Source organism: Zonotrichia leucophrys, chromosome 17, assembly GCF_028769735.1.
Source record: "Zonotrichia leucophrys gambelii isolate GWCS_2022_RI chromosome 17, RI_Zleu_2.0, whole genome shotgun sequence".
Classification (NCBI taxonomy): domain Eukaryota; kingdom Metazoa; phylum Chordata; class Aves; order Passeriformes; family Passerellidae; genus Zonotrichia; species Zonotrichia leucophrys.
The window spans coordinates 10,119,453-10,146,741 of record NC_088186.1 but is presented as its reverse complement, the minus strand read 5'-3'; the positions used below and the strand labels follow the sequence as shown (position 1 = coordinate 10,146,741).

At 50.3% G+C, this 27,289-nt stretch overlaps 1 protein-coding gene across 3 annotated transcripts; it reads left to right on the top strand.

The window, feature by feature from the left end:
- Window positions 1-85: 85 nt before the first annotated feature.
- On the top strand, window positions 86-25,542 carry FKBP15 (FKBP prolyl isomerase family member 15). 3 transcript variants are annotated; one of them, XM_064727640.1, is made up of 31 exons: window positions 86-237; window positions 1,425-1,534; window positions 1,805-1,880; window positions 2,399-2,468; window positions 3,901-3,975; window positions 5,039-5,137; window positions 5,522-5,671; window positions 6,370-6,438; window positions 7,343-7,486; window positions 7,908-8,053; window positions 9,042-9,090; window positions 9,752-9,871; window positions 10,088-10,181; window positions 10,856-10,959; window positions 11,590-11,683; window positions 12,350-12,459; window positions 13,225-13,335; window positions 13,940-14,034; window positions 14,607-14,709; window positions 16,417-16,449; window positions 17,939-18,110; window positions 18,895-19,031; window positions 19,605-19,760; window positions 20,151-20,303; window positions 20,585-20,677; window positions 21,072-21,182; window positions 21,979-22,086; window positions 22,271-22,974; window positions 23,380-23,476; window positions 24,128-24,224; window positions 24,382-25,542. In XM_064727640.1, the coding sequence occupies exons 1-31, from the start codon at window positions 185-187 to the stop codon at window positions 24,390-24,392; spliced, it is 3,744 nt and encodes a 1,247-aa protein (XP_064583710.1). In that variant the 5' UTR covers window positions 86-184; the 3' UTR covers window positions 24,393-25,542. The 3 variants fall into 3 exon arrangements, with proteins under 3 accessions (XP_064583710.1, XP_064583708.1, XP_064583709.1); XM_064727638.1 differs by having other exon boundaries at window positions 24,128-25,542; XM_064727639.1 differs by lacking the exon at window positions 16,417-16,449 and having other exon boundaries at window positions 24,128-25,542.
- The last annotated feature ends 1,747 nt before the right edge of the window (window positions 25,543-27,289 follow it).

Here is a 27,289-nt window from a genome sequence, read left to right as displayed (position 1 = left end):
AACTCCGCCGATTACGTGTAGAAGCCACGCCCCTCGCTGCGGTTAAGCCACGCCTCCACACGCTGTGTCACTGAGGCCCCGCCCCCTGTGACGTCCCGCCCAGGCCCCGCCCCGCCCGTGCCGGTGCCGCCGGCCGTAAAGCGCCGCCGCCGCCCGCCCGTCCCCGCCCTGGCGCTCGCTGGCCATGTTCGCGGCGGCCGAGGAGGACGACGCCGATTTCCTGTCCCCGGCCAGCGGGTGAGCGCCGGGGGCGCGGCGGGACCCCATCCCCGCCAGCGGGGGGGCGCGGTGGCCCGGGCAGGCCGCGGGGCCGTGGCCCCGGTGAAGGCCCGCGGCCGTGAGGGCGGGCAGGCCGCCCTCTGTGCAGCCGGGCCGGGGCTGCCCTCCTGTCACCGGGGGAGCCGCCGGCGCTGTGTCCCGCTGCGGGAGCGCCGTACGGGCAGCCCGGGACGGCTCCGGCTGCCGGCGGGGCTCGGAGCGCTCCCCGGTGTGCCCTGGGCGGGCTCTGGGGGCTGAGACCCCGCTGGGCTCGGGGACCCTCCCGCAGGGGGAGGCGGAGCCGCTCCGGGGTCCCGGGGCAGAGCGCTCGGTGTTCGCAGTTTAACGAGGAGCGGTGGGCAGTGCTGGCGGTGCCGCTCCGGGGCCGTGCCCGGCGCTGGCTCCTCCCAGGCCGCTCCCGGGATGCCCCCGGGCCGGGGCTGCGTGCGGCACATCCCGGGTTTGTGTCGCTGACTTGTTCCCGCTCCAAGAGCTCCAGTTCCTCTCCCCGCCCCCTTCCAGGAGCTTCTCTTACAAACTAATCCTCTCTATAGGAAGTTTAGTTATTTTTTTTGTAAGGCATTCACTGGTAGTGGTCTCATTTTTTGGTTTTTTATTCCCTTGCCCCGTGATATCAGCAATAGATTGACCGGAACTGGCCTTGAAGCAGTGAAATTGCAAACAACGTGTCCTGACGGAACCTCCAGCATTAAACCCTCTGCCCTTCGCTGGGAGAGCTTCTGCCATTTTAAAACTTAATGGGAGAATCTGTTTCCTGGACATTTAAAGACAAAAAACTCCAGGAGCTGAATGGTGATTTCTCTGTCACTTATTGTTTTAGCCATTGTAAGAATCAGCTATTTTATGTCAAGCTAGTTCTAGTCATTGCTTCAAGTAACTTCTTTTTTTTTTTTAGTATACTTTCAGTTCTTACACCTTCAGTTGATTTTTGAGGAAATGAAACACAATTTTACCACTTTCCCAGCCTCTTCATATACAAGTTCTACCTATTCAAAATTAAATGGTTAATTAGCATAAAGCATCTTAACCTGCAGCCCCAAAGTGATGGTAAACACTTTGTATCTGATCAAACTTCTAGTTAAGGGTGTGCATTATGTATAATGCCCATGTTAAATAAGGTTAAATGGTTCTATTTCCCTTTCTAGAGCCAGATTAGCCTCTCTCTTTGGCCTGGATCAAACAGTCTCAAGCCAGGGAAATGATTTCTTCCAGTTCACTGCACCAAAGCAGCCCAAGAAGGGTCAGACAGCAGCTGGTGAGTAACTGGGCATGAGCATGGGGAACACACTCAGCAGCACGTGTGTGTGTGTGTGGGGGGAGAACCCTTGTGAGGAGCAGCAGAGCAAACAATTCCCTGAGCTTTCCTTGGGGTGCTTTCCTCCTGCACCTGGGTGATTTGGAACTCAGGTCTTGGTTTCTCTGCAATTCCCACTGGGGTTGTTTCTCCTGGTGGGCAGGAGCGTGCTGTGCTGCTGTCCCCAGCCCGTGCTGTGCTCTGAGAGCTGTCCCTGCTCTGTCCCCACAGGGCAGCCCCAGAAGGCCCCGGCAGCCTCGGGAGCCCCCTCGGTGCTGGCGGCCACGGCCGTGCTCGCCTATCGATAGTAAGTGACTGCTGCTGCAGCCTGTGCCTGATCCCAGAGGGGAGTAATCCTGCAGAAATGGGAGGAGACACAGGTTTCCAGCCCTATCTGCATGGTGGGAATGCTGCAAGGCGCTGAAGTTGCTGCTCAAGAGCAGTTTCAGTTCTGTGCTGCAGCTCTGGTGGGGCAGTTCTGAGGTAAAGAGCAAGCTCTGGGTCTGGCTGTGCCTGGGAGCTGTGTCCTGGCTGCTGGGCTGGGATCCTGCTCTGTCAGATGCCTGTGGTTCATGCACTTGAGAATTGAGGCATGAGCAGAGTGAGAGCACTAAAACTGTTTGATGGGGAAACGTTTCTGCCCTGGATCTGTGAGAGGAGTTTTCAGCTCACTCCATGATGTGTGCTCTTGCCTGTGGGCAAACAGGAATGGCTCTAAGCTAAGCAAGGCTGCCTGACATTTTATACCTGGGAAAAGGGATCTGAACTCTAAAGAATTCTGAGTTAGGGGCAGTTGTGCAGCTGAATGTCTCCCTTATCTTCCAGTACAAATGGGCAGTACTTGAAGCAAGGCAAGTATGGAGCAGCTGTAGTGGGGAACCACACCACCAAAGAGGTGAGAGACACTTCCTTCCCTAGCCCTGCCCTGCTGAGGGCTCACTGCTGTCAGATGGTGTTTTGGTGAGCTCTCCAGGTGTTCTGCTTTTGGTGTTGTTCTCCTGCTGCCTTTCTGCTTCCTGGGATTTCCTGGGGCTCAGCCATCCACCATGGTGACATCTTTTCTGCAGTCTGAGAGTTTGTAAGATCTCTTACAACTTGTGCCTGAAATAGTTTGCAGTGTTTCTGGAAGTCATTTTGGTATTTATTCAGAATGTCTTTTACAACTGGATCACATATTTGTGCACATGGAAATAGGAATAAGGGAAAATTCTGTCCAGCAGTACAGAGATGCTTTGCTTGAGTTTTGTTCATTTGGTATCAAAAGCATCTTTCCTTCCCAAGTGTTCCTTGAAGAACACAGAACTGAGGTGCCCAGTAACTTGGTGTGTTTGAAACCTACTTTGCAAACTCTCACCCCTCCCTGGTGTTGGTATTTGGGATGTTTCATATCCCCCAAGTCCTCATTCATGTCTCACTAAGTTGCTTCTTCGGCAAGAACAAAATGAATCTTAGTTTGGTAACTGAATTCCCGAGTCAGTGATGTGGGCAGTGCTGAGCTGTTGTTCTGGGGGAGCTGGGGAGCACAGGCAGTGCAGGAGGAAGCTGAAGCAGCTTTCCTCAGGCTGCCTGTGTGATCCCACATCCAGCTGGGAGCAGTCACTGGGTCACTCCCACTTCACCCCTGAGCTGTGTCCAATGCAGGTGCACAAAGGAAAACACATTTCCACAATAATTATGTTTAGTAGAGCCAAATATGTCAATAAATCTCGTATCTGTGTTGTTTAGTACTTGGAAAAACTCCTTCCAACTCAGTGTGTTGTGTCAATAGGTTGATGCAAAGATAAAAGATTTCACAAACAAACCTTTTGAAGGAAAATGCCTTTCCCAAAAGGGTGTTCAGGGCCTGGCACAGCTGCCCAGGGCAGTGGTGGGGTCCCCATCCCTGGAGGGGTTTAAAAGCCCTGTGGCTGTGGCACTGGGGACATGGGTCAGTGGTGACCTTGGCAGGGCTGGGGGGTGATCTTGGATCATTCAGTCTCTTCCAGCCTAAATAACTCTGTGATGGTTTGATGCCATGTGTGGTGAGTTCTGTCTCTGGAAGGGTTAGTGCACCCTCTTTTTCCACTGTAACTGTGAAAAATGTGGAATTAGTTAAAGCATGTTGTTTATTGTAAAACAATGAGTTTCACTTGCTTGGTTGCTGCAGCTAAATAAAACCCTTGAGAATAAATCAGTTTTAATAAGTGGCACAAAACTGTGTGAAGTATTTTTGCTGTGATATACTTGACAAATAACTACTGAGCCTTAGGCTCTGTGTGTGACAAAGCACCTTAGAATTGAAGAGGTTTTGAGCTCCTGTTTTTGTTCTTTTTCCTTGTGGAATCCAGTACAGGATCCTCCTTTACATCAGCCAGCAGCAGCAGATCACCTCTGCAAGGATCCACCCAGGCTTTGTGCTCACGGTGAGACTCTGCCTTGGAAAAGCCTTTTTTTGATCACAAAACCCACAAGGTTGGCTCTAAAATTCTTCCTTAAGCCTTGGCTTGTGACCTTTGGGATCAAACATGTGAGTGACAGGGCAGGAGGTGGCCCAGTGTGACTGTTCCCCTCAGGTATTGCACAAGAGGCTGTGACAGCTCCCTTTGGCTGCCACCTCCTCAGGAGATTTCCAAACCAAGGCTCCTGTAGGAGGTAAATTATTACCTGTGCTCACAGAGATGTTTGGGGTTTGCAGCCCTGGATAAAACCAGCAAAATTCCTTTTGCTGAGAATTTGGAGTTAAGTGTCTGAGAGAGTACAAGTGAGTAAGCAGAAGGAAATGACAGCAAGGAAATGTTTTCTCTCAGAAAATTTACACTCAGCATTTTCCTGCTGTTGAGAACAATCTGGAGATTGTGAGCTCTAAAATGGAATCTCTCAGGAAGTTGGTTTCTGCCAGTTTGACAGAAAATTGATGTGATGGTTTGCTGTTCTTAGCTTGTAATCAGAGGGCACCAAATTTCTTCATATGAGAGATAGAAATTTCACTCTAAAACAATGCAATTTCTGTCCCAGCTTAGACCTTGCTCTCTAGTTTTTTATAAGCACATCCTTGAAAAATTAATGGGTTTTATAGTCAGTCCTGATGACATGGGTTTAGAAGTGAGGAGGAAGTGATTTCTCCAACTGATTCTGAAAGCCTAAATATAATAAACTATGACATGTAAATTACTCTCACTTAAAAATTCTCAATATATATCAAAGAACCAGGCTTCAAGGGAGATTCTGAAATCTTTCACCTTCCTGTGTGAACTGCAGCATGTAGGAAACACTTAATATTTGCTCACATACTTGAGTTATAATAATTCTTCCATGAAAATGAGCACTTAAATAAAGGCTAATTTTGAACTTGGGCAGTAAACAACAGGGTTCTTCCTGCCTTATTTTAAGTAAGTATTTTAAGTAGCTCTTATTTTTAAGCTTGTTTTGGATGTGGGTTTTGAGTTCATTTAATGTCTAAGATAGAACTGATTTGCTCTCCCCCAGGTTCAGCCCAACAATTACAGCACGTTCTATGATGATCAGAGGCAGAACTGGTCCATCATGTTTGAGTCAGAAAAGGCAGCAGTGGATTTCAGTAAGCAGGTAACTGCTCCCCTCTGGGCCAGCCACTGCTGATGGTGCTTTACAGCAGGGGCAAATCAAGCTTTGTTTTCACTGGAGTTCAGCTCTGAGTGCATAACTGTGATGGAGACAGATCTGAGAGCAGCCTGCCCTGAGTTTTGCTCATTAAAACAAATCTCTTTGAGGCTGGGAGCCTGTTGCTTCTCAGGATTCCCAAGTGCTGCATATCAATGGTTCTGTAGAGCAGAGGGTGTTCAACCAGCAGCACTCAGCACAAGGAGATTTGTGTGATTCTGGGAGTGCATTTCTAATGTGGGCTGGATCAGCACAGCAAGGAATGCATCAGATTGATGAGTGGGACTTGTCATGAAAGGCCAGAGACACTGCCAGGCTTTCCCTCTGCAGGTGTGCATTGCCAAGTGCAACAGCTCTGCAGCCCTGGACTCAGTCCTCTGCCAGGATCTCGTCCTGGGAGAAGGGCAGGGGGTGGAAGGAGGAGACTCCCTGGAGGTTGCCTATACAGGATGGCTGTTCCAGAACAACGGCCTTGGGCAGGTAAGGACACCCCTGCCACCTCCCCCTGCTGGGGGGAACAGTCCTGGCAGGAGCCTGCTCATCCACCATAGTACTGGGGTTGATGTTGAAGTGTACTCTGGGCATTTGGGGCACTGTAAGTGGACTTGTCTCTATTGCCTATAGAATATCAAGGGATTCTGGCATATTACAAAAAATATTCCTCACTTGAAAGTGTGAAAGTGTTGTTGAGCACTGGCACAGGCTGCCCAGGGCAGCAGTGGAGTCACATCCCTGGAAATGTTCAAAATCCATCTGCATGTGGTGCTTGAGACATGGTGTGGTGGTGAACAGGGCAGTGCTGGGGGAATGGTTGGCCTTGGTAATCTTAGAGGGCTTTTCCAACCTTAATGTTTCTTTTATTCTGTTATGTTCAGATTTAAATGCTTTAAAACTTCTGTGGACACTCTCACACATGAATATTTAATGCTGTGCTTTGCTTGACCCAGCCCTGTCCTAAAGCAAGTCTGAGTCTCCAGTTATCATTCACTTCATGAAATTGTACTTCAGGAAATGGACTAAAGCTCTCTCTTATGGCTGGGAATTAATTTTGGTAGCAGTGGGATGGGAAATAGCATTTAGCCAGAGATTCTAGGAGTTTATGGAATGTGTAAAGCAGCATTCAGAACCTTGAAGCAGTTGGGAAATCCATGTGTTTTGTGTTCTTGTTCAACTCTCAGGTGTTTGACTCTAATGTTAACAAAGACAAGCTGCTGCGGCTGAAGCTGGGCTCTGGAAAGGTCATCAAGGTACAACTTCTGGCACTTTCATCACAATAATTCAAGTCTCAGAGCTTTGAATTACTGCAGATCTTGTTCAGGATTCATACTTGCTGTTTCTGCTTCATTTATTGGCAAACACTCTGTGACAGTGACTCACTCAAGCTTTGCACAATAGAGCCCAGTCTCCTTTTCAACAGTGTTAGACAGGAGTTGTTCTCTTTAGTGAAAAGGAAACTTCTGTTTTCAGGAGTTGGAGTTTTATTGTCTTTGTTTTTCCTGGAAGTCACTTCATCCATTCCCTTGTTCTTGGGGAACCCTATTTCTAAAGGAAATAATTTTTCTTCCAGGTGTTGTGATACTCCCTTATGTTATCCCATAAAATCAGGGTTTGAGTCAGAGATGCTTTTGTTCAGGTCACTTCCATGACCTGAGTAATTCATGTATGACCTGTATAATCCTGTATAATTCAAGTATGACCTGTTACAAGTTAGCTTTTATTGAAGGTGTGCTATTTGTCTACTTTGTTTTATCCTGTTCTTACTAATTTTGCCTGGCTGTTAAAACCATCCCATTCAGTGCTGGCATCCCTTGGGCAGCTTGCATTGCTCTGACCTCATGTCCCTCATTACAGCTGTATTCTTTGGTTGCCTTGTAAATCTAACCAGAGCAATTCAGATCTCTTTGGAGTCCAATTCTTCCCCAGAATTCTGAGTGAGTTTGCCACTGTGTGGTGGAGCTGCATCTTTATTCTTAAGTTAACACTGGGATTTACAGCTGGCTCTCAGGATTTGTGGCAAGACAAAGGTTTAGTGCTGCCCATTGAAAATAAACAGGATTTTGCAAGAATCTCTATATATTTTGGAACCTGTGGGGTAAATAATGTCACTGATTTAAATGTTGCTCTCTCTTCTGTTGCCTGTGCCCACCAAAGGGCTGGGAAGAAGGAATGCTGGGCATGAAGAAAGGAGGGCGAAGGTTCCTCATCATTCCTCCAGCCTGGGCCTACGGGGCTCAGGGCGTGGCTGCTCGAGTGCCCCCAGACTCCACTCTGGTGTTTGAGGTGGAGCTCAGGAGGGTGAGTGTCCCCTGCCACATGTTTGGTTTCCATCTGGTTTGTGTCTGCAAGGGGCAACCTGCTGGTGGTGTGAGAACTCCAGCTCAGAAGCTGTTAGAAACCTCAGCAAGATGTGTATCTTTAATTCAAACAAACCAACCCAAAAGAGAGCCCTAAACCCAGAAAATCCCTCAAGGCTGTTTGTCTGTTGTAACTGTCTTGGGATCTTTTAGCTGTCTTATTTGTGAGTCACTTGGGAAAACAGAATATTGTGGGAGGAATGAGAGGATGTAAAGACTCAGCTTCTCCAGCTCTGAATCAATTGGCTGCTTTTCCTTGAAGTGCAGGAGCTCCACAGGCAGTGGCATCACAAATAAATTGATGGCAATTCTTACAGGAACCCAGAAAAAAAAAATCTTTTTTTTCCTTCATGCTTTTTAAGGTGAAGCTGGCAAAGGAGGGCTCTGGTTCAGATGGGCTGAGTGTCAGTTCCAGGGATTCCCCTGCACCTTCTCCAGTTCCCAGCTCAGATGGCTTCTCCTCAGACTCTGCTTTAGTGCCTCCCTCCACCATCCCTCCAAAGCCTGGGTAAGAGGCAGCACGGCCTGAACAGCTTTCTGTGTTAATGCTGGTGATGCCCCCCAGCACTGATAGATCATTTGGCAAATGTGGGGTCCCTGTGCCAGCTCAGTGCCCTCCATGTGGCACAGCAGTGCTTGCTAACAGGACTTGCTGGAATTTTCTCCCTGAGTGCTGACTTCCAGATTAAAGCAGTTGGAATGGGCTGCAGTGAGGGAAATCATTCCAGCATTCCTGAGATCCAGTGGGATTGAGCTGTGTGGGTGCTGCTCTAGCAGCTGTCTCACCTCAGCTGGCATCCTTGGCATCAGTTTGGACCTTCTCAGTCTCCACAACTCCCTGAGAAGAGGGTGTAGCCAGGTGGGGTTGGGTTCTTTTCCCAGGTAATTTACTGGGGAGAGGAAATCACCTCTTAAGTTACTCCAGGAGAGGTTTATGGTGGATATTAGGAAAACCTCCACTGGTAGAATGGTCAGGCATTGGCACAGGTTGCCCAGGGTGGAGTTACCATCCCTGGAGGTGTTCAAAGAATGCAAATGTGGCACTTGGGGATGGGCTTTAGTGCTGAACATGCTGGGGCTGGGTTAGTGGTTGGTGACTCAACCTTAGATGTATTTTCCAACCTTAATAATTCTATGTTCTGTTCCTGAAATTAAAGGGGTCAGTCACCCTTTTTAGGGAGCCCAAGTAAGTGCTGCTCTTGTTGCCAGAAGTAGTTTATTGGACTTGGTTAAAATTATTTATACCAGAACATGGTTGTTAAAGCAATCAACAAAATTATCTTTCTATAATCAGCTGTTCCAATGGGCCACAGTGGTGTCCTGAGCTTATCTACAGATAACACTGCCAAGAGTGTTCCAGAAGTGTGGGCTAAAGGAAATGCTCATGATGGGAGAAAGCAGCTTTCCTAGGGAGAGGTGTATTTAACAGTGTTTATAAATGCAGAGTGTTGGCTCCTGAGTTGCTCCTGGCTGACTCCACTCTGTTGGCTTTGCAGGGAGCCAGCTGTCCGGGCCAAGTCCAACTCCATCAGTGAGCAGCTTGCAGTAAGTGCTGCCTCCTCCTTGACTTGAAGCCTGAGTAGAGAAGTTCATTTTCACTTTAAGCATTGGGTACTGCTGAAGATAAAGTGAGCATCATGCAAGACACTGGAATGTTCTCCTTACAGCAGCTTAGGGCCTTGATTTTGTAGGAATTAATGGTTGGACTCCATGACCTTAAATGTCTTTTCCAGCCTTTCTGATTCTGTGATTACCAGGACCTGAGGAACCCCAACCCCAATTCCTACTCTTAAATGAAAGTGACTTTGACCATGTGGATGCTCACAAGGCTGGTTGTCTTTGAGATAAAGGGATAAATTTAAAATAGGTAACAAAGGAATTGGGACATTCAGGATAAGTTTATAGAGCTGCATGAGAGGACTTGGTGCCTCCAGACAGAAAAAGCTGCTGAGCAGCTTCCTGAGCTCCCACATTTTCTTGTTGGTGCTTTGTGCAGGGATAGATTTTCCTCTGTAGTGCCAGCACTGTCATCCCAGAAAGAGGATGTATAAAACAAGCCAGATTAACAATCCTGGTGCTTGAAGGGTAGATTTTCACAGAGTCATTGAAAAATTGAGTCAAAATTCAGTCTGAGATTTGGAAGTGTTTGTAATACCCCAAAAGCCTGGGCTGAGACAAAGGGAGAGTAACAAAATGTTTCTTGTAGAACCCAGATGTGGCAAAGGCAAAGCTGATTTCTCGGATGGCCAAAATGGGACAGCCCATGCTGCCTTTCCTTGCTGGGACAGCAGGGAGCCAGCTGGACTCCAGTGACTCAGAAATAGAGGTACCAGCCACAGCAGGGTGACTTTTTCACTGCTTTTCCTACACTGGGGGTTGCTTAAAGTGGGATCTGTAGCAGTGGCTCTGCCCTTGTCCAGGGAAATGTGCTCTGGTTCTGGGACAGAAAGGTTACACTTCAGTTCCTGGGGTAGCACCTTGTCTCAAGTGACCTTGGGCCTTGTTCTTTGGTGTTTCTTGTAACGTGCAGAAATGTTTTTAGGATCCCAATACTCTGAGAGGGACAACACAGCCAGTGGCTTCAACCAGAGCCTCCCAGCCAGCTCAGGCAGTGCTGCCCACAGTGTCCACACAAGGTAACGTGCTGGGGAGCTGCTGCACTCCCCTTCCACCCCAGGGGGGCTGGGGGAACAGAGGATTCCTTCCAGGAGCTGAAATATCAGCTGGAAGCTTCTGATAAGGCTGATCCATGAGCCACTAATCCATGGAGCATAAAACAGCCCTTGGAGTGTTTCTTCATTGTGGTCCTGTGCTTGAGGAAGAGCCTGGGCTGTCCTGTCACTGGGCACTGAGATTGGCCATGGGATTGTAAATGGAGTGTTAGAAATCCTCTCCCAGTGAAGAGTCCTTCTGGGAATGATGGAAATCCAAGTGAAGGAAGGGCAGCATGGGGCTGGGTGTGCCTTCCCATGATGGAATGGACACATCAGCTGCTGGTCAGCTGAGCAGCCCTCAGTCAGTCTGGGTCCCACCTCGTGTCAGTGAACTTCAGAGCTATCTCTGTCTGAATGAAAAGAGGTTGTTTAAGTGGAGCCAGAAGTGGGATTTCTGTGAAAGTTACTCTTTCCTTGACCCATTATCATTTGCTTGACTGGATTTAATTTTCACAAGGTTGCAGACAGGCTTTTGTTAAACTTTTGTCTATTCAGTGGTTTGGTTGTTTGGTGGGTTTTTTTGCCATTTCACACTGTGTGAATTCAATTATTCTGAGCTGCTTTGTAGCATGCTAACTTTATTTCTTCCCTTTCAGTACCTCAAGCATCTGGTGCTGCACCTTCAGTATCTTCTGCTGCTTTAATTCCTGCAACGATCCAGCCCCATTCAGCTCTGCCTGCAGGAGCACAAGGCTTTCAGGTACTAAAAATGAAATCAAGGAGAATACTGGCACTCCTGTCCTTTCTCCTGAGTCTGCTCCATTTCTGGGAGCAAGGACTTTAAAATAAGGGTGAGAATTCCAGGCTGTTTCCTGTGACTCTTTGGCTTTCTCAGGTTTTCATCATATGCCTCTTAAAATTTATTCCAAAAGGGCTAATTTTCTGATTATGATGAGTTCTTAAACTGAGCATGAACCAGGCTTTGTTAATACCTGGTTTTGTAGTGAATACAAATAAAACTTTCAAGTTCCTCAGCAATGAGCAGTAAAGTTGCACTCAAGTTGTGCTGTGCTTTTTGAGCCCTTTCCAGGAAATAACCTTGTGTTCAAATTAACATCAGAGGGAGCTGTTCACATGCTGGTCTGACTCTCACAAATGTAGGATGACAGTTTTGCTGAAATTTGAGTGAAGGTGGGAGCTAACTAACCCTGAAAAGAAGTGTTATTTTCCTTTCACAATGACTCTTGTGTATTTTGACTTTCACACTCCTTAATTCTTGGATTTTTTTCTTTCCAAACATCATCCTTGCTCTTGGGCTTCAAAAAATATGAAAGTGTGAGGGCATGAGGAAACAGCAAAACATTCTAACCTATTGAACTTGTCCTGCCAGGCATATCCAGGAGTGGCATTTGCTTACCCCCAAACTGCTGCATCTGCCTCTCAACTGCAGCCTGTGGGTCAGATGTATCCTGCTCCTTACCAAGGTATGTTTTAAAGGGCTTCTCAGAGGGTTGCAGCTCCTGCATAAACAGCTGGTGATGATGATTTATGGCTCTGGTACCACTGTGCTGTTTCACAAATAGTTATTTTTTAATATCAAATAGGAGCAAGCACTTCCCAGTAAACACTCATCTCTTTCTTACCTTGAAGAGCTTTGTGCAGTGTGAAAGGGGCTGGAATTTGTGTCTTCCTCAGGCTGGGTATTACTAAAGGAATTTGGTAGATGGTGCTTCCAGTTATAATTAAAACTACCAGCCAGGGAGAGAATTGAACTGGAAAAGGCAAAACCTAGGAAGGACCAAATGCATTTAAAGAACCATTATGTCATCCCAGCTGGTGAAGTCTTGAGTGAACTGAGCCTTTCTTGGAGCCTGTTTTTGCAGAAGCTGCCCTTCACTGCTGGGTTTTGATTGTCCCTCTGCTGCTCTGGGGGCTTTGCTGTTGAGCTGAGCTGTCATGTGGCTCAAGAATTTCCTGTACTCAAACCTGCCTGAGTTTATTTGGGAAATACCTACATTATTCATTTTCCAGATACCATGTCCTTTTCATTTCTGGGCTTTGCTGGTGGCAGGCTTCATGCTACCCAGCTTTTGCTGTGTCCCTGCAGGTATTTCCCCTTGTCACTATAAATTCTCTCCTTTCCTTTCAAGCCCCTGGAGATGTCACTTCCTTTTTGATGACAGAAGCTCGGCAGCACAACACTGAAATCCGACTGGCTGTGAGCAAAGTCGTGGATAAAATGGATCACCTGGCTGCCCAGGTATGGGTAAAAGGGATCAGATGGATAAAATGGATCACCTGGCTGCCCAGGTATGGGTAAAATGGATCAGATGGATAAAATGGATCAGATGGATAAAATGGATCACCTGGCTGCCCAGGATGGGTAAAATGGATCACCTGGCTGCCCAGGTATGGGTAAAATGGATCAGATGGATAAAATGGATCAGATGGATAAAATGGATCAGATGGGTGCCCAGGGATGGGTAAAATGGATCAGATGTGTAAAATGGATCACCTGGCTGCCCAGGGATAGATAAAATGGATCAGATGGATAAAATGGATGACCTGGCTGCCCAGGGATGGATAAAATGGATCAGATTGGTAAAATGGATGACCTGGCTGCCCAGGGATGGGTAAAATGGATCAGATGGATAAAATGGATCACCTGGCTGCCCAGGACATTTCTGCTCTCCAGGTGTGCTGAGAGCAGTTGACCCTATTTAAATGCCTGCATACAGTAAAGGAGTAAAATTCCAATATTATCACACCTTCAAGTGGCAGCAGTTCAGCTGCTGTGTAAAAACAAAGCTTAGGCTTGGGGAAAAGTGTTGTCTTAATGTCTTGAACATCATGTGGTGCATAGCCTGGGGGATTCCCTGCCCTCTGGGAGGTGTCACACTTGATTCAGTGCCTGTTCCCTACAGCTGAGCAGCAGGAACAGTGAAATGCCTCTTTGCACGTGTCTGACTCTCACCTGCACCCATAAATTCATTTCAAATGGTTTAAGAATGGTTTCTCCCTGCAGGTGGAGGAGCTGAAGAAGCAAAGCAGTGCCAACAGCTCCCTGCTGCCTGGCATCTCCTCTGTCACCATGGAGGCCTCCATGATCATGAGCAACATCCAGCGCATCATCCAGGTGGGCATGGGCAGCTGCTGTCACTGCCATCAGCACCTGGGGCTCTCACTGTCCCTAAGGAGAGCAAATGTCCAGCCTCCCATGGCTTCTGCTGTTGTGTGGTCAGAATGAGGATGAGACTTAGAATGATTTCCATCCCTCTTTCCCCCTCCAAAAAGCTCCTCTCAGCATTTTGGGGTTTGGGTGTTTTCTGAGTCAGAGTTGTGGGTATTTAATGGGCTTTGATTTGTTCATGTGGGACAAGTTCAGCTTCTCAAACCATTATGGATTTAGCCCCCAGCCTTCAGCTGAAGTTCACATTGTAGAAACCACCTGCTTCTGCTATTCACCATTTAATTTTATGCTTTGAAGCCTTTCTAAGCAGCAGCCTTAAAAACTTGGGGTTTGTGGGTAAAGAAGTCAACCAGACACAAGATTTTCTAGAATGTGATTTGGCAGCCCCTGTGCTGTGCCAGGATTCTGCTGACTGTGGCAGGTGCCTCCCTGGGCTGCTCCCACAGAAGGGATGAGCCTCACCACTGTCCTGCCTGTGCAAAACAAAGGGTTAGGAACTGCTGCAAGGAAATCTGAGTGAGCTGAATATTGATGCTGAGCTGTGCTTTAGGAGAATGAGAGGCTGAAGCAGGAGATATTTGAGAAGAGCAGTCGGATTGAGGAGCAGAATGAGAAGATCAGTGAGTTGATTGAACGCAACCAGAGGTAAGGGCTGGGAGCCTCCTTGCATTCCAGACTCTCCATACTCTTGGGCATAACTGAGGGGTGTTTGTTTGGAGTCAGCCATATTCTGATATTTTGAATTTTTTTTGTAATGTATTTAAAGTGTGGGATTCCTCTCACCTTCTCTCCAGGGCTTATCCCCAAAACTCTGATTTGCATACAGTAATGTGTAAATGGGGAACAAAATCCTCATGCTGTTTTTGAGCACGCTTGCCCTGTTCCTGGGAGTTACTTTATTTTTGCTGGCATTTTAGTGAGGTGAAGAAATTGTAGGGGTTGTGGTGCCCTTTGTGAAGTTCAGGTGCTACCAAGTTACCAAAACTCTTGGAACATGAAACATTTTCAGAGAGGCAAAGCACTTACCCCAGCTGATAAAAGCTCTGCTGTGCCAGGCACAGCCCTCCCACCCCTCTGGGATCAGCACATCAGATTGTCTGGGACTTGTCATGAGTTCAGCACAGACCTCCTGTGCTTTGGGATGTCTCCTTTTCTGTGGGAGCCCTTGGCTCCTGGCCCTGGGGTTGCAGCAATCCCACAGAGTCTCCTGTTCACAGGTATGTGGAGCAGAGTAACCTGCTGATGGAGCAGAGGAACCACTCCCTGCAGACCACAAACGAGAGCACGCAGGCAAGAGTGTTGCATGCAGAGCAGGAGAAGGTAACAGTGCCATGAACAAAGCCAGGGTTCTGCATTAAAACAAGCTGAGGCCTTGTTAGTCAAGGCAGTTTTCTTAGAAGGCAGCTGCAGTTCTGAACTTTGTTTTGAGAAAAAAAAAAATTGATGTTTTGATGGCTTTCATGACCAAAGCATCACAGAGATGTAACCATTTTATGCTGTCGTAACTTTAATGTTGTTACTTTGTAGGAGAGTGTCTGATTTATTGTTAACTGTGTAGACATGTGGCCAGTGTGTTGTGGAATTTTGTATCACAGGGCTTTTGAGTTGGAAATACTTCAGTTATTTAGTTGCACTGATAGTTGCAGAAGGGTTTTATTCCTTTTATATAACACATAGAGTGAATATGGATACAAGAAAAAAATGTATTTCCTGCTGGAGTTTCGTCACTGCATTTTTGTGATTTTTTTTTTTTTATTAATGCTAATCAGAAGCCGTTTGTTTCTCCCAGTAACACTCTGTGCTTTTATGACAGGAGCTGTTGGGAAATAGCTTTTAAAGCAGTGAAATGCATTTCTGCATGGCTGCATACCCTGAACCGTCCCTGCAGGCCAGCCTAGCCCAGGAGTGCTGCTCTGGCCCTGCCATTGCATGGTGCCTGCTCTGCTTTCTCAAGCACTGCCTTCTTAAATTGCACCAAGTCCAGTCTTGCTCTGTGCTCTGCTGCTGAGCTGGCTCTCTCCAGCTCAAATGTGAGGTGACAAATCCTGAAATGTGAGGTGACAAATGCTTCCTCTGTGTGAGAACCACAGCTTGGTGCACCTAAAGCTGAGCAGAACTGCAGCTTTCCAAAGGATGGTGAAGAGCAGGGAAGGGCTGATAGTGCTGAGAGCAGGCAGGGAAGGGGCTGCTTTTCCACCCCAGACCCACAATATGTAGGGGTGTCAGAGATTCTAACCTGAAATAAATCAGACTGAAATAATAAATTGAATTCCCTCCTCAGTGAGGACAGCATCCTGCTGGTACAATGAAACTTGGGGAGGAGTCATCTTTTGGAAGTACAAGATCCTCAGGAGTCTTTTGGGCCTCATCTTCAGCAGGACCCCCCTGGCTGAGCAGTCAGTGCCCAGGGATGGTGTTCCATGGACAGGCTTCAGGCCAGGAAAGCCCTGCCTTGCACTGGGAGATTCCCTCTTGTTCTGTGGGAGTACTGACTGTAAATATGAAGGCTGGTATTCCTTCCTTTCCCTTTGTCTAACCCAGCTTGCCCTGGGCCTGCAGTCCCTGAATCCCCAGTTAAGAGGATTGGTTGGAAGCTGTTTGCCCATTGTTTACACACAGGTTTACTCACCATTTATTTGGTTGTACCCATTGTCACTGAGGTGTTGGTTGCTCACTGCTTTAGGTTGTGGATCTTTGGCCCTGGCAGAGCAAGTCACAGCTTTAGGTGAGGGTTTGTGACCCATAAGTAATTCCCCACCTCTGCAGTGCAGGTCACAGCCAGGACTGCTCCCAGCTCTGCAGTGTGACATACCCTAAGGATACCTTTAGTGTCTCTCTTTTTACATCAGGCTTCACTCCCTTTTCCTGTCTAAGCTTTTACAGTCCTTGGAGTAATTTAAAGGCTTCTCTGGCATGCCTTAGGCTCCTGTTATATGAAGCATTTTGCTTTTCTGCTGATGAATGCCTCTGCCTTTCCAGCTGTGTTCTTAACCCTTCCTGTTTCCTGTTGCTGCTTTCTCTTCCCAGCACATGCTGCCAGTGGATCGGGGCTGGGACCAGGTGAGGCAGAGTCTGCTGACTGTGTAGCTGCTACATGGGTGTGCCCTGGGCAGTGCCAGCCCAGCTTCCTCTTGAGCTGGAAACTGATTGGCATGGAAAGAATTGTCTCAGAGCTTGAATGATCCCTCACTGGAAAGGGGCTTTAGAGCTGGCAGGGTCTCCCCACTGGCCCCCTCTTTCTTGGGGAGCCCTTTGCAAGAGTTCTCTCACATTGCTGCTTGTTCCCTCCCCATGGAGAGCAGGATCACTGGCAGACAGGCACAGGCCACCCAGGACTCCTGAAAGCTGGAGCTGAGCTGTGGACATGAAGCATCCTCTGTAGAAACTTCTGTCTAGTAACACTTGCTGCCACAGGATCTCCTCATTTTGTTTTCTTTATTTGCGTTAAAGACAGAGGCCAGGGTTAAAATAACCTTCAGGTGTCCTGAGCTGTGCCAGGGGTTTGGTTTTAGCCAGGAGTCAGTGTAGCAGGGGGACATTTATGGAAGCACAGGAGGAAAGCAGATCTGGTTTTGGCCACTCTCTGAAATGCTGCCTCCTCTGTAAAATGAGTGCTGTGGTATCCCAGCCCTCCAGGTCAGCACATCCTCATCATCACCATTGCTGGAACAATTTGCTCACAGTTCTTCTGTGCCAGAAGGTGTTGGTCCTCATGTGGAGGGAATTCTCTGAGGGGAATAAAGCAGAGAGAAAATCCAGTTCTCCTGACCTTACCTGTTTCAAGAATATGAAAAATCTGTTGGGAATCTCAAAATAGGCAGAGGTGTGGAAGCTGTTTAGGGATCCCCTGTGCAAATTCTGTCTTTGCAGAGCATCCTCTGAGGTTTGTGTGTCACTCAGCAGGATTGGGAATGGGACTTTGTGTCTGTCTCGATGCCTTGAGCCCCTGCTAACATTGTTTACAAGTTGTCTAACAAGCTGTGCTGGTGCCTGCTTTTGGGTGAATCACTGACTCTCAGCAATCCTAAACCTAAACATGTCCCCAAATGACTGAGAGCTGTGCTGGGAAATGCCAGCCTTGCCCATGGGCAGCCAGGGTGACCTCGTGCTGTGTGCTCTGGGGACAGGCTGCTCTCCTGGCTGGCACCAGCCTGTGTTTAAGTGGCTCTTCAGTGATTTGTAAGCTTATGGAAGACAATTAGATGTTGGAACCCAAGCTTTTTACTCAAATAGATGTTTTCATAGCCTGAAAACAGAGCAGAGCCACCAGGCACTGGTACCAGGCTTAAACCTATTTAACCTTTTTAGAAAAACTCACTGGGTTTAGCTGATGCGGTGGTGAGGTTGTTGGTGGCCTTGTGCAGCTTTCTAGTCAGTCTGGACAAAACTGGCAGAAGAGTCAGTGTTGCCTCCTCACTCTGGAGATGTGTCCTTGATAAGGCATCCAACCCTTTCCCAGCTCTTCCTGAGAGAACAATTCTGCTGCTTCTTCACACACCTCTTTTCTTTCCCCCTTCCATTTTCCAAAATGCTCCATTTTGTGCTCCAGGCCAAAGTTGCAGAGGAGCTGGCAGCTGCCACAGCCCAGGTTTCCCAGCTGCAGCTGGAGCTCACTGCCCACCAGAAGAAGGAGATGGACCTGAGGAAGCAGCTCTCCTGTGCTCTGCAGGATGCAGAGAGACAGGAGGCACAGCTCAACAAGCTGCAGGCACAGGTGGCAGGTGAGAGCTCCTTCATGGCTCTTTTCTTTGATAAGTTGGTTTTTTTCCTGTCTTCTGGGGTATATTCCTGCTTTCCCTGGGATCAGGCACAGGGGATGGAAGAAGGATATGGATGCACTGAAATATCTGAGGGGTTTGCATCCTTGTCACCACTGAAGGCAAAGTGGGATGACTCAACAAACAAAATCATCCTGTTCTAGGGATGCCTTTTGTAGAACAACCTCTTGGCTTTTCTGTCCAACATCCTGTAGAGCAGCCAGAGATGCTCCAGTGGATGGAAAGCCGAGATAAACCTGAGGTGTTCATTCATTCCTCTGTGCTGGGCACTGCTGTGGCCCCACCCTGATCCCTGGGGTCACTTCTGGACCCCACATGATGAGAAGGACCTTGAGGGGCTGGAGCCCCAGGAGAGGCTGGGAAGGGGCTCAGGCTGGAGCAGAGGAGGCTCAGGGGGCCCTTGTGGCTCTGCACAGCTCCTGACAGGAGGGCACAGCTGGGAGGGTCAGGTTCTGCTCCCAGGGAACAGGGACAGGAGCAGAGGGAACAGCTCAGGCTGGGCCAGTGGGAATTTAGGTTGGATCTTGGGAAAATGTCTTCACAGAAATGGTTGCAAAGCACTGGAACAGGCTGCTCTTGATAAATCCCAGTCCCCACTGCAGGCACAAGTGGGGTTGTTGACTGCACTGTGCTGGAGTCTCTGTTCCTCCCCATCAGCCCCCAAAATGTGCTCCCCTGCAGTGGGGTTTGCACCCAAGCTCACAGGGAAATGGGGCTTTGTTTGCAGAGCTGCAGGAAGCCTCCCAGGACACTCAGAGCAGGTTCAAGGCTGAGAAGCAGAGCCGCAAACAGCTGGATATGAAAATTGCAGCACTGGAGGAAGAGCTGACAGACCTGAGGGTGGAAAAGGAGACTCTGGAAAGGGTATGTCCAGTGCCAGCAACACAGTTTCAGTTTTACTGAAGGTTAACCCAAAACCCAAAGCTTCTTGCTTTTAAATATGGAAATTAAGTAAATCTTAACTCATCTGCAGGCTGGTAGAGCCTTTGTGCTTATGTTAATTCATTTTTTAAAAATTATTTTTATTGATTACTATTTTATTAGTAATTATTATTTATTTAAACTGAATAATTTACTTATTATTTACTTATTGATTATTGTTTTGCTATTTTTATTATTACTTTTTGATTTGTTATTTACTTATTGTTTATTATTATTTACTTATTGCTTATTGTTTATTAGTCTTATTTTATTAGTTAGTATTTTATTTATTAGTATTATTTTATTATTTATTTAATTTTTTATTTACTTTTTTAATTTTATTATTTATTTATTTAATGTCTTACCCACTAATGTGTCAACCTTCCTTACCTCTGAGATAGCCTCAGCTTGATTTCAAGAGATGAAGTTCCCTGTCCAAAGAACCTCCTTCTGCCTGAGGGAGACAAGCTGCTTTGGTGCAGTCTGGCCTATTGTGTGTCATGTTCTGTGCTGCAGAATCTTGCAGAGAGGAAGAAGAAATCTCTGTCAGAGCGAGCTCAGGCAGAGGAGGAGATGGAGGAGATTCGCAGGTCGTACCAGCAGGAGCTGGACAAGCTCAGGCAGCTCCTGAAAAAGGCCCGGACCTCGACTGACCAGGCAGCAGCAGAGCAGGTGGGGACCCAGGGAGCTGCTCCAGGTCTGGAGGCCTTGGGGGAGCCCCCAGCAGGCAATAATGTGAAAGTGCTCAGCTGGGGGAAGAATGAAAGCATTACCTGCTTGAATTCTTGGGTTAGTGTCAAATGGAGGAGAGGCACCAAATTGAGATTGTAGTAGAGAGAAGAATATGGGACTTGTGAGGAGTGAAAGGTTGTTTAGAATTGTGCCAAGAGGTCTGAGATCTGAGCCAGCCTGGGGGGTTGTGGCTGGAGCTGAAGTGGGAGGTGTGGGTGTGAGCTGGTGGCTGCACTGTCTGTGGGTGTCCAGCCCTGGCTCTCACCTCCTGTGCAAACACAGATCTGTGTGTGTGTGTGTGTTCCTGATGGTCTCTTGTGCCTTGGGCAGCTGTCAGTGATCCAGGCAGAGCTGGAGTCCCAGTGTGAGGCCAAGTGGGAGCGTGCCCTGGCCTCAGCCAAGGAGCAGCACGCCCGGCAGTGCCAGGAGCTGTGTGAGCAGAGGGACTCCCTGCAGCACCAGCTGGCCCAGCTGGAAGAGAAGGTAAAGAGCTGTAATGGGCACTAAACACCAGCAGCTGGAACCAGCAGTCTTCTCCCACCTAACTGGGGCTTGGATTTAACTCCCTGCCTGTTGTGGGACCTTGATCTTGGCCATGTGCAGGTGTTGGGTTGGGTTTATTATGGAGGAGGGAGAGCCAAGGTGCTGATAGTGCTGAACTGCAGCAACAGCTACAACTTCCACTTCCTTGCACTGTCCTGAGTGGCTGCTTGGAGTGGGTGACACTGCCAGGGGCTGGACCTGCTCTGCTTCTTGTGTTTCAGCTCACAGCTCTCAAACACTCAAAAAAAGCAGAGGAGCAAAAATTGTCTGAGGCTCAGCAACGTTTGGAGGAGCTGGAGCCTATCCAAGAGAAGGTAAAGGAATAACACTGCAGCTGGATGGGAACTGGAGTGTGGGGAACACCAACCTCAGGCTAGTCCAGAATAATGAGGATGGGAGTTCCAGAATTTTGTGGGGAAGGAATAATTTTGAATAAGAACAGGCCCAGCCTTTATCTCACTGAGATCTCAGTGATGCTGCACCCACCTATTCTTGGTGGCATTTGAGGAGCTGATGACACAACTGTGACTCTCCAGGGCTGGCTTGGCTGTCCTTATTTTGGTGCTGTTGCTTTCAGCCAAATCTTTTGTGCCATGCTTAAAACCCCTCTCAGAGTCAGTGCCCCACTGCAGCCCTTGCAGGTGAGCCTGGGTGGGGCTGTGCTGTGGGGGCAGCTCTGAGGGGGCCTCTCTCCCTCTCCCCTGGCAGTTCTCAGCCCTGCAGGCAGACATGGGGGCACTGAGGGCTCGCTACGAGGAACGGCTCCGAGAGCTGCACCAGCATCAGGATGGATCTTCCCCTGCAGACTACACTGAGCAAGTGAGCTGGACCCTCCAGACTTCTCCTTCCTCAGCAAATGCATTTACCTTGCATTATTTCTCTTTGAACTGACATAAGAAGGAAAAAGTTCATTTTCTCCATAGAGCACTGTGCTTGTAGTAACAGTCCACAGAGGAAGAAGGGATGGGATCTTATCCTCGAGTCATGGGCACACAGAATGGTTTGGGTTGGAAGAGACCTTAATGCTCATCAATTCCATCCCCTGCCATGGCAGGGACACCTCCCACTGTCCCAATTCCTCCCAGCCCTGCCCAGCCTGGCCTTGGGCACTGCCAGGGATCCAGGGGCAGCCACAGCTGCTCTGGGCACCCTGTGCCAGGGCCTGCCCACCCTCACAGGGAACAATTCCCAATTCCCAATATCCCATCCAGCCCTGCCCTCTGGCAGTGGGAGCCATTCCCTGAGTCCTGTCCCTCCATCCCTTGTAAACAGCCTTACTCCATCTTCCTGCAGCCCACTTTGTTGCCTAGCTTATATTTCTTATTAAAACTCTACATTTGAGGTTTAGATTTAAAAACTAAAATAAGAAAGAAGTGCCAGTCTGCCTTGGCTTTGTGCAGCCTGCCTCAGTTTGGGGGGATAACTTTGGGTCACATAGAGTGGTCTGAGTTAAGGTGGCCTGATGTGGTGAGGAACTCTGGTTTGGAAAGTTGATTATTTGAAAAATTACCTGTGTGTTTGGGTTTATTGTTCCTTCCCTTGGAGAAGTGCCTGGTGTTGAGTGCTTCACATGCTAATGAATTGTATCTCTGTTTCCTGACATGCTGTTTTGCAGGTAAAGAAGATCATGAATGGTGTATTTCAGTCTCTTCGGGGAGAATTTGAGCTGGATGAGATGTACAGTGGCAGGACAGTCCTGGGGGTGGTCATGAACACTATCAAGGTATGGCAGTGGTGGGAGGAGAGAGAGCCTTGGGCTGAAACCTCCAACCTGTGCTGTGAGACTGAAATAAGTGAAGGAGGATTTGTTGTGGGTGGCAGAGCAGCCTGGTAGGAGTTGGTGATTCAGGGATCTGGGATGGTTTGTATTTAGGGTGTAATTGTGTTCTCTCTACTCCCTTTTCCAGACTGTGACACTGCAGCTGCTCAGCAGGCAGCAGGAGAAAGCAGAGCATGGCAGCGAAAATGAGGAACGTGGCACAGGAGCAGGGAGACAGGAGGGATCCCCTGGAGCAAGGACTGAGCACAGAGAGGCCCTGCAGCACAGCCCAGCCCTGAGCCCTGCAGCCCCAGCTGACCCTGGGGGAGTGACCAGAGGCTCCCTGCAGCCAGGCCAGGCTGCTCCTCACCCTGCTGGGCCCAGAGCTCCTGAGGAGACACTCAGCAGTGGGGTGACAGAGGAAGAGGAGGTTCAGGAGCATCTGCCTCCCACAGCTGGTTCCAGCCTGGATGCTGAGAAGGAGCCTGTGCTTGCAGGACAGCCTGTTCCTGGGCTGGAGCAGGGGCTGGACAGTGTTCCCATCAGGAGGGCTGGCCCAGAACAGGATCCCTCTGCTGTGCCTTCTGTTGCAGGAGCCAAGCCAGGAGAGGGGGATGAGGCAGCACCTCCAGCATCTCCAGCTGTGGAGCAGAAGGCAGAGGAGGCTGGGGGAGGTTTAGAACCTCCTCCCTTTAATGGGGAGGAGGAGAATGGCACAGACCCATGGGATGGAGCTGACTCTGAGCTGGAACCTGCCTCAGTGTCCAGCAGAGCAGAGCCAGGCTCAGCTGTGCTGGGAAAAGCTGCAGGATCTCAGGAACTGGGCTCCAATCCCAGGCACACAAATTCCAGGTGAGGGGGGTGCTGGGTGCCAGGGTCAGCTGGGGCTGGGACAGCAGCTGGCCCAGGTGTGTCCCTGCTGCAGGACAGCACAGGCTGGGGCTGCAGCCCCCTCATGGGGCTGGCACTGGGTGGCACCAGCCAGGAGCTGGCACAGACCAGGCTGCCCTGGGCACATTGCACTGGGAGCAGCCCCAGAGCAGCCTCCTGTCTGCTGGAGGCAGTGGAGAACATTGCCAGGGGGGTGTGCAGTGACCCTGGTGCCTGCCAGGGCCCAGAGTTGCCCTGCACTGCTGAGCAGTACCTGCCACAAAGGCTTCCCTCAGTGCCAAAGCTTTGCCATCTCTCAGCAGCAGAACTTGTACAAGCAAATGCCATCCTCTGACAGCCAGCTGCTCATTCTTTATCTCCTTGCAGCCTCTTTGAGGATGACAACTTTGAAACAGCATCTCCTGAACCACTGGAGCGTGAGGTTGCCGAGGAGGAGGAAGAGGAGGATATTGATATGGTGGTGGTATGTGTTTGGGTGTTTGCTCTGATCTGTAACATCCTCCCTGTGGCAGTGGGGGCCTGGCTGAGCCCAGGGCTCCCCATCCATTCCCTGTGTAAATCAGGAGTATCTGGGGGAATCAGTAAATCAGGAGTATCTGGGGTGGGTGACTGAGCTGGGAGGGGCTGGCTTGGCTGAGGCAGTGGTGACAGACTCTGCTGGCATGAAATCAGTGAGACTTGCCAGGTTAATTGAAGGCTTTTAGTGTTTGGCCCCTCTCCAGTCCTTTTTAGCCTGGAATCATTGAACCACAGAATCCTCAAGGTTGCAAAAGACCTTTAAGATCATCAAGTCCAGCCATCCATGTAGCACCATTCACCATTGAACCATGTCCTCGAGTGCCACATCAACCCACTTTTTGAGCACTGCCAGGGCTGGTGACTCCACACTGCCCTGAGCAGCCTGTGCCAATGCTTTACATTCCTTCCCATCAAGAATTTTTTCCTGCTATCTAATCTAAACCTAATCTGAACAGCAAACCATCACATGAGAAATAAAAACTTGGGTAATGAGGCTCCTTAGAGCTGGCAGAGATTGCAGAGCAGTTTGTGTGGTGATAAGGAAATGCCAGGCAGCTGCTGGGGCTGAGCAGTTTCCCTCTGGTGTGCCTTGCAGAGCATGAAGGGGCGTCCCCCTCCCCTGCCGCTCTTCGGTGATGATGATGAAGATGACCTGGCAGCAGGGGGCTCCTCTGCCACTCGTGGCTGTGCAGGTGACCTGGCAGCAGGGGGCTCTTCCTCCACCAGTGCGTGCTCAGACGTGTCACGCTGAGCTGCCCAACACTCTGGGCTTGGGCTGAGTGCAGGAGCCACCCCCTGTCCCCCTCCCCTGAGCCCTGGATTCATTACTCTCAAACCTTTTGCAAATAGGAACTTGGTGAAGAGCTTCAGCAGAGCGACTCTGGCAGGAGCCTGCAGTGGCAACACCCTGTTAAAAAATCAGACTAAAATCTCCTTCCCCAGTGATGAAGTCTTTGGATGTTTCTCAGTCCCCAGGTGGCTCCCAGGGACTCTGCACCCTCTCCCCACTGTGTCTGAGCCATGTGCCACTGGAGGTTCCCCCAGGAATCCCAGTCAGGTGTTTCTGTGAGCCCCTGGGGGCTGAGGTGGTTCAGGGGGCTGTGGCACAGGAGCTGTGATGGTACAAGGAGCCCAGTCCTGCTGTGTGTCAGACACAGCTCAGCTCCTCCTTTTGCTGGCTGTGTTTCCCTGTGGGAGCAGCCCCCAGCTCTGGGCTGTGCTGTGTGGTTGTGCTTGGGAAGTCCTTCCCCACAGCCCAGCCCCTCTCCCGTGCCTTTGGCTGTGCTGCTGTTCAAGTGTGGCCCTCCCAGCACCAGTGACACTGTACAGAGGGGCTGGGCTGGCCAGGCTGGGGTCTCCCTGCACTCTGAGGGGACCAGGAGGGGAAAGGAGTGAGGACAGAGCTGGGCAAACAGCCTGGGGCTCTCACAGCACTTTGATTCTCCATTCATGGGCACTAACACAACTTCATCCCAGAAGTCTTTAAAATAAACCCCTGCATAAAATCAAAGGACTTAAACTAATTCTACTAATTCTATGGTTTTGTTTCTACACCTGCCTTTACAGTCTCTGACTGGAATCAGATCTCTGTCCCCCTAAAGGTGATTTCTTGGGAGGAAAACACCCAAAAGAACACTGGCTGTTGCTGTTGGGGTGTGGCAGGTCCCTGTGCCCCATCCTCAGTACCACAAATTGCCAAATGCAGCTGAAATTGGGGCAGAGACCAAAGCCTGTGACAGCCACCCTGCTGCCATGCAGGGTGACCTGAGCTGGGCCTTCCTGGGCATCACTCAGTGCTCGATGTGAGGGTGTTTGGAACTGGATTTTGGGGGTGCTTGTGCTGCTCTGAGTGTCAGTGCCCCTCGTGTGGCCTCTGGGCCCATCCATGCAGGGTCCCAGGGCTGATCATTGCTCATAAAAACAACTTCCACTTCTCATTCCCCATTACAGATAGACACCCTGAGGGATTTGCATTTCACTTCTTGGAAAATAAAGTGCAATTAAACCTGATTTTTTTGCTTGCAGTGGCTTTACTTTAGTCTGGCTTCATCTATCACCTGAAAACTGACTTTGCTCTGACTTAAATTTGGAGTAATTTTATTTAGAAGCTGTTCTTCTCTATTCTTGTTGTTGAAGCCCTCTCCTGGGAAAGGAGAGAAGGTCCCTTTGTGTTGTGGCTCCTTGGGCTCTCACACTGGATTGGGTTGGGGTGAGAAGCTGGAGCACAAAGAACTTTGATGGTCACAGAGGGCATTTGCATGGTTCTCCTCACATTTTAGGGGAGGGGATCTTGGGCATCTCCAGGGCTTTGCAGAGCCCAGTCCCTGCTGAGCTGCTCTGGGGCTGCAGAAGGGTTCAGCTCCACTGTGCCTGGGAGCTCTGAGCAGGGATTGGGGTGCGAGAGTTGGCATTGAAACTTGTTCCCCTCACACCCCATTAGGGCCCAGCAGGTACCACACCCCCTTCCCCACCCCGGCCTGGACTCGGGATCGAAATTAACCCTGTTAATGCCTGCGTGAGCACCTGCCTGGGGTGCAGGGAAGTGCAGGGGGCAGCTCTGGGTTCCCAGGGGCAGAGCAGCCCCGGGCAGAGAGGGACGTACCAGGGCCCAGGAGGACGATGCTGCCTCAGGGGCTGTGCTGGGGCTGACCCTGATCCCGGGGGCTGAGTTCCGGCCAGAGGTGGCTGAACCGCGGAGAACTTTGCTGAGGACGTGCCCAGAACTTTGCTAGGGGCCGGGAAGGAGAGGAACCCCTGCTCCATCCTGGTGCTCAGCCCCTGCCCTGCCTGCCGAGGCTCAAGGACTCACAGAGAAGCTGCGGACGCGGCGCTGGACCGATGGCTGGCTTTAATGTCTGGTGTGTCTGAGGGGCCGAGCCCGTCCCCGGCTGCCTCCTCGCTCTGCGGGCACCGCTCCGGGCTCTCTCCTGCCGGCAAAGGCCCTGGAGGGGCCTTGGAACAGCTTCGGCCCCGGGCAGCGCTGCGGGACCCTCCCGCCCCTCAGCCCGCCGGGCCCCGCGGCCCCACACGCCGCCTCCCGCCGAGCGGGCCCGGGGCCTTCGGGACGGAGCGAGAGCACGGCCGGGCCCCGGGGCAGGAAAGCGCTGTAATAAGTTAATTTTTAAAGAGTCTGATGGCCGGGGGCTCTCGTGCGGGGCAGCCGAGCGTCCTGCGGGCCCCAGGGCTGGATCCAGGCGGGTGCTGAGTCCGGGCTGTGACCGCGGCCCGAGCAGTCCCTGACCCATCACCGGCTCCATCCACCGGGCTGGGAGCCCCGCTCCGCCGTGCGGACCTACTTGAGGAAGACGAGCAGGAAGAAGGTGGAGACGATGAGCACGAGGATGCCGGCGGCGAAGCCGAGGCGCAGGTTCTCCATGGAGGCCAGCGGGGGCTGCGTGTCCAGCAGCAGCCCCCGGCCCAGCAGCCCCAGCACGAAGGCGTGAGGGGCCTCGGAGCCGCGGCGGAGGCCGCAGGGGGACACCGAGCTGCTCACGGCGAACACGGGGGCGTGGGACGAGCACAGCGCGGCCACCGAGAGCGACGAGCCCTGGCCGGGCTCCAGGGGGGCACCGCCGCTCTCCGGCTGCCGCTCTCCCGGCTCCGCTGTGGCGGCCGGGGCCGGCTCGGGCAGCAGCGTCACCATCCTGCAGAAGGGGCAGCTGACGAAGGCCACGCTGGCGGCGCGGCACACGAGCCTGCGGAGGCAGCGCTGGCACAGCGAGTGGCGGCACGGCAGCTGCTGCGGGCCCCCCCCGGC